This window comes from Miscanthus floridulus, chromosome 3 (genome assembly GCF_019320115.1).
Source record: "Miscanthus floridulus cultivar M001 chromosome 3, ASM1932011v1, whole genome shotgun sequence".
Classification (NCBI taxonomy): Eukaryota; Viridiplantae; Streptophyta; class Magnoliopsida; order Poales; family Poaceae; genus Miscanthus; species Miscanthus floridulus.
In genome coordinates, this window is record NC_089582.1 from 150,770,039 (window position 1) to 150,776,377 (window position 6,339).

Sequence of the window (6,339 nt, forward strand, 5' to 3'; positions counted from 1 at the left end):
GCATCGGTTAAGTTCGACCTCCACTGCATGAATTAGATTAAGATCAAGTTATTGGCTCTAACTAAATGTGGCACTTTAGATATATTCATTAAGTTGCTGATTTTTGCTAGAACCTTTATTTAATATTAATCTCTAGCAAACATCAACTTGCCCGATCAAGATTCAATCTAAATCGACTTTAAAACTTCTATCTCCGTTGTTCGATCTTGCTTTTAACGAGATAATTTTGATATCGAATAATGGTGCACGATTCATTAGCTGTTTTATCTTGATCTTGATCGTGCATGGGTTGCACTCGGATATTTGGTTGACCTATAGCAAGGTTTGATGGTCGATAAACTTCAATTTGCGTTTGTCGTCACAGCTGCATCGATCCGGTTGACACTCACAAACACAAGCGTAAATCGAATCTTATTGATTGGAAAATCGAACTATCGGTAGGCCACGTGTCTGTATGTTGCCTATGCCTAAGAATCGGCTATTTAGCCAATTTCTCCTGTGCTTCAAATACGTGGATCGCAATTAATGCGGTCTTTGAGCATGTTTGAGCATATGGTCGGTTGTCTTGAAATCTGTTATAAATATCACAGCTGCATCGATCCGGTCGACCCTCACTGATAGATATGATATGTTAAGATTCAATTCGTCTATAAATCTATGTATGCTCGAATGATTATGCTATGAGATTTTTGAGTATAGATGAACTTCATGAATTATTATTTCAAAGTTTGTTATGGTTATCATAGCTGCATCGAACTGGTCAACCTTCACTGTTAATCATAATGAACGAGAATTGGTAATTAGTGAGTTCATTCGTGTTTAAGGTTTAAATAGCATAAGCTACGATCCTTTATTTATGAAAATCGGTTGTTTGATTATGAACAAGGAAACGTGTCATGGAACCTTTTCAGACTTATGTTTAAGCACGTTGTACTTATTTTTGTCTTGGTTAATTCTCAATTATAATAATCATGATAATCCAAGATCTCACTTACAATGGCTATGTCTAATCAATCGATTCATATTAATTATTAAAGGCATTAATTTAACAATTTTCGGATATCGACTTCCTAGTTCGATGGCCATATGTTATTTGGCTCTTTGAGCCATACATTTGGAACTGTCTGGAGAAATACCGGCATGTTCCACCTTGTGTTACTGACTATTTTTTCTCTCCTTATCAATTGCAGGTCAAATTGGCTGACACGTTCTTGGGTCTTTCAGGATCTTTTGAGCCCAGGTGTTGAAGCTAAGCGGATCTGCAAGGCTCCTGTTCCTGTTTCAGATCTTCGAGCTTACTATGTGTTGATCACAGTTGCTGTATTTTTGTGTCAAGAGTCTTCTTCTGAACTGATTGGATTGGATGGAGCCGTGGGAAAAGGAATATATTTTTTTTTCTATCAAGGAGTCTTAGACAACATCCAAGAAAGGAACACCGAATTCAATTGCAATTTTCAGTCATAGTTTGATGATTGCTTACCATGGTTGCCTCACACGGCGTGGAAAAAGGAATTGACAAAACACACCGTCCTAATTGGAAATAGAAAAAGTCTACTTTTCCTCTCTTAACTTTTACGAAAGTCCGTCTTTTCTTCCTAAACTTTAAAATTGGGCAAATCACCTCTCTCATCTTTGAAAAATCATAGTAAATCACGTATTGAGGGAGATAATTTGTCCGGTTTTAAAGTTTAGGGAAAAAAAAACGGATTTTCACAAAAGTTGAGAAAGGAAAAGTAGGCCTTTTTCCATAGGAAATAGGCCTTGGCGGGAGCCCAGTCCATGAAGTTGGACGTGAGCTTCAAGAAAGAACATGGCCCAGCCCAGCCCCGAGACCGACCCTGTCTTCTCCGCTCCCCCTCCGCCCTCCGCTCGCGCTCGCGTCGGCGTCCTCCATACATCACATCTCCATTTTCTTGCAATGTCCAAGACCTGAGTGAGAGAGCTTCTCAGTCCATGGAGGTGTCGTCAAGGCTCCAAAGCCTCCTCAGGCCCCTCCTACTCTGCCGCTCCCGCGCCGCAGGGAGAGCCTTCCAAACCCTAGCCCTTCGCTCCCCGCCGCCTCCTCCTCCTCCTCCGCGCCTCCCATCTTCCTTCCTCTTCCGAACGCGCCGTCTACCGGCTCCCCATCCCTATGGCGCCCCGTCCTGCCTCCTCTTCCACCGCCCCTTCGCCTCCGTCTCCCCGGCCCCCGCCCCCGTTCCAGGGAGGGACCACCTCAACTCAAAGGACCAGGGACCCCCGCTCCCGCCCGCGCCCTTGCCTCCGCCGCCGCCAGAGGAGCTCGCCTCCGAAGACGAGTCCTACTACCATGAGCACCTCCTCGAGGTGGCTCAGGAGAACCAGTCACGGGTCGTCCCCGTCAAGGCATTCTTCCTATGCACCAGGTACCGGCTCGTTGAGCGTTAGAACTCCTTTGCCCTCCTCTGCTACTCTGCTTTCTTGGTTTGGTGATGAACTAACTGATATGGTTGGTGGGGCCTCCCCCTCCCGCAGCATCGACCTGCGGAGCCTCCAGTCCCAGAATTCCTTCAATGTCATCCCACCCACATCGCGTGCGACCAACTACGTTGTCCTTAGATACTACGATGTCAAGGGAGACCCCGAGGTAGATACTCCCTGCTTTCCTAATGACACGCCTAATCTAGATTCTGACACGTTTTCTCATCACCATGGAATTGGTAAGTGATCAATTGCAAGCTACTTTCACTTTGTTGAGATGATAAAATCTTTTATCGCGCTCTGCTCGGTGAATCTATTCTCTGGGACCTTTTTTTTCATAATGTAAGATCCAAAGGAAGGTACTGCGCTTTGTTTTTTACATGCCTTTGTTGTCAATGTTCAATGTGAACACCTCAGTAGGCCGCTGCATCAAACTGTTCCTGCAGTCTTAGTGCCCCTAACCCTTGTGTGCAGCCTTGTAGCAGAGCTATCTAAAAGCTTCATTCTTGATTTTCTTACGCTCCTACAATTGTAAATTTGAATATAGCTTTTATTGATTCCTGGCACGGCATGTTGGTAGCATATATGATGATTGCCTTTGTATAAATATGTTCATATTAAGCTCCTTGAGAGCTCAATGTCTTGTATTTTACTATACCATGAAAACGGTTGCAAGCTGATTATAGCATCACCATTTGTCATTACACGATGATATTCATTTGAAAAGGGCTGTCTTTATTTTCTGAGATGATTTGTTAAGGACATGTCAGAGACTGGGTAGACTTATTATAATTGTCTCACAGGGTTTTAAGTCTGGCGTCATAGATGAGAGCCATTGCCACTACATGGTCGTTTTCCAATATGGGTCCATTGTGCTGTTCAACGTTTCGGATCATGAAGCAGATGGATACTTGAAAATTGTTGAGAAGCATGCATCGGGTTTACTTCCAGAGATGAGAAAGGATGGTAAGCCCAAGAACACACACTTTTCCTAAGGGAGTAGAGTTTTTCATTCTTTTTATCTGCTTCGAACGCTTTAAATATTTGAATCTCATTAGTACTATCCTAAATTAGTTGAATCGATTGATACCGTTACAAGTAAAATATATCACATGGTATGAGAGACATCTATAGAAAGTTAAACTCTATTTCACATCTATAGAGTCCTTTAATCAATGACCACAAACAAAAATATCCCATGATATTTGTATTTTATGGTTTGCAGTCTATAGATGATGGTGCCCAAATTTTATGGGAACTTTTTAGTTTTGTGATGAGAACTGTTCTTGACTTGTTCAGGCCTGCAATCCCATTTTGTGATTTTGCAAATAGCACACTACATTTGCTTGAGCAAATATTTTCCTAGCAACTTAAACCAATCATCATGACTTTTTTGGTTGCTGCTTCTTTGCATTTATCATGTGGGTGCTGTCGTGTCGTCTAATCGTTAGCATTGCCGTGGACACAACCTTAAAATCTTCCAATTGCAGATTATGCTGTTGTTGAGAAGCCTACCCTAGAGACGTGGATGCAAGGTGGTCTTGACTATATTGTGCTTAGGGATCTGAGTATTGATGGGATCCGTACAATTGGAAGTGTCCTGGGTCAGAGTATTGCTCTTGACTACTATATCCGTCAAGTATGTACAAGTTAGTAGCAAAGATGTTTTTATGATACATTAAGGAATATACTAATTTATTTAATTATCTTCGTTGTTAGGTGGATGGAATGGTAGCTGAGTTCACAGATATCAATCGTGGAATGGAAAAAACTGGTACCTTCACTATGGAGAGGAAGAAGCTTTTCCAGCTTGTAGGGAAGGCTAACTCTAACTTGGCTGATGTTATTCTTAAGCTTGGACTCTTTGAGAGGTATCATAGCTTCATGCTGAGCAGTTCAATTTTCCTAAATGTAATATCTGAGTATTCCATGGTCTGTACCCCCAAAATAAAGGCTAATGTCCTTTCTTGGCCTTTTCAAACGTTTGGTTGTGCTATTGTTCTTTGAATTTGATCGTTGCACGTACATTCTCCTGCCCTAGAAGTGGATGTTGCATACGTCATCCTGTAGTCAGAAATGTATACTGGTGTCCATGAAGCTGCTGCTTAGTTCAATCATGTTAGAATAGGCGCCTATGGGCTGACCACATGGGCCTTGGCACCCACGCCTGGTGTGGCTGGGCTGCCTCTAGGACAACGTCAGTGCCGTCTACATGACCTCCAACCCAGTTCAACATCAGCGCACTAAACACATTGAGATCGATCTTCACTTCGTCCGGGAGCAAGTTGTAGTTGGTGATTTTCGTGTCCTACATGTTCCAACCTCTTCACAATATGCGAGACATCTTCACTAAAGGGCTTCCTTCTTCGGTATTCACGGAGTTCAGGTCCAGTCTGAACGTGCAGAGTGGCTGACGGTCCGACTGCGGGGGCGTGTTAGAATAGGCGCCTATGGGCTGACCACATGGGCCTTGGCACCCCCACGCCTGGTGTGGCCGGGCTGCCTCTAGGGACTTATGGTAGATGATTAGAGATTGGGCAAGGATCTCCGTTGATTGGGTGTATTCTATAAACCCTACTTGATCCTTGCCTATATATTGCACCTCCCTGTACTCTCAATCAATCTACTATTTCCCTGTTCCATATTGACTTACAAATCATATCAGAGACAAGCTTTTGCTTTATTTCTAGTTTACCTTTAGTTTCATCAGATTCTGTACAGGTTTGTAAAGTAGATGGAAAAAGACCGATCTTGCATAATTGTTGTAAAAAAATGAGCCCAAATTACTAATTAAACATTGCATGAATTTCAGATGGTATTTGTGTAGTTCCTCTGAGATTAGTTGCCTTGTAATACTGCTGGACACAAAAAAGTGTTTCATTTGGCCTGGCTTTTTGCGAGTTAAAAAAGACTATTAATTTAGTTTTTCTCTGAGATCTGAATTTGACTAATCTTTTTCTTGTAATTTAATTTGTCAGTGTTATTTCTTTTGGCACTTTTCTCCTTGTTTTAGTGTTACCTGGCATAGTTGTTGCATTCTTTGACACTGAATTGTACTTGTATGTTTATACTATTAGACCACACGTTTACTTTGTGGATTCCAGGTCAGACATAGCATGGAAGAATGCAAACTATGCTCAAATCTGGGAATACCTTCGAGATGAATACGAGCTAACTCAGAGATTTGGAAACCTTGATTTTAAGTTGAAATTTGTTGAGGTAAGACAGATGCAAAACATTCAGTGGCTACGAATCTTTGATTAGGAGTGTTTTATAGCTGTCTGTTTCTCTATGTTTTGATGTGTGTTTGTTTTGAAATCTGCAGCACAACATCAGGTTTCTTCAGGAGATCCTTCAGAACAGGAAGTCGGATTTTCTGGAATGGCTTATCATCATCCTGATCAGTGTTGAGATCTTGATATCTGTTTATAACATAATACAGGAGCAGATGTAGGGCTTTGTTCCTTCCTGAACACGAGATGCATGTCTTGACCGTGGATTTTGTGTTACCCTGCCTCAGTTTGTAAAGAAACATACATACTAGAGAGACTGGATCCGACTCGAATTGGTAAACGATCATATAATTTAATTGTTCTCCTCTGACTTGATTTGGTAATCGCACAGCACAAACGTTCTTGTAAAGCAGGATGTAGGAGTAGTATTTTTGGTGGTAAGCCCTTGTTTAGTTCGCGAAATTTAGATTTTGGGGCTACTGTAGCACATTCGTTTTTATTTGGCAAATAGTATCCAAACATTGACTAATTAGGCTTAAAACGTTCGTCTCGCAATTTTTCACCAAACTGTGTAATTAGTTTTTCTTTTCGTCTACATTTAATGCTCCATGCACGGGCCGTAAATATTCAATGTGACAGGTACTGTAGCAACTTTTTGGATTTTGGG

The 6,339-nt window shown here is 41.8% G+C and overlaps 1 protein-coding gene across 1 annotated transcript; it reads left to right on the top strand.

Moving 5' to 3' along the window:
* Window positions 1–1,854: 1,854 nt before the first annotated feature.
* Window positions 1,855–6,055, top strand: LOC136547535 (protein RETARDED ROOT GROWTH, mitochondrial-like). Its single transcript, XM_066539484.1, has 7 exons — window positions 1,855–2,384; window positions 2,494–2,605; window positions 3,243–3,405; window positions 3,930–4,078; window positions 4,159–4,310; window positions 5,544–5,658; window positions 5,765–6,055. The coding sequence occupies exons 1-7, from the start codon at window positions 1,954–1,956 to the stop codon at window positions 5,891–5,893; spliced, it is 1,251 nt and encodes a 416-aa protein (XP_066395581.1). The 5' UTR covers window positions 1,855–1,953; the 3' UTR covers window positions 5,894–6,055.
* The last annotated feature ends 284 nt before the right edge of the window (window positions 6,056–6,339 follow it).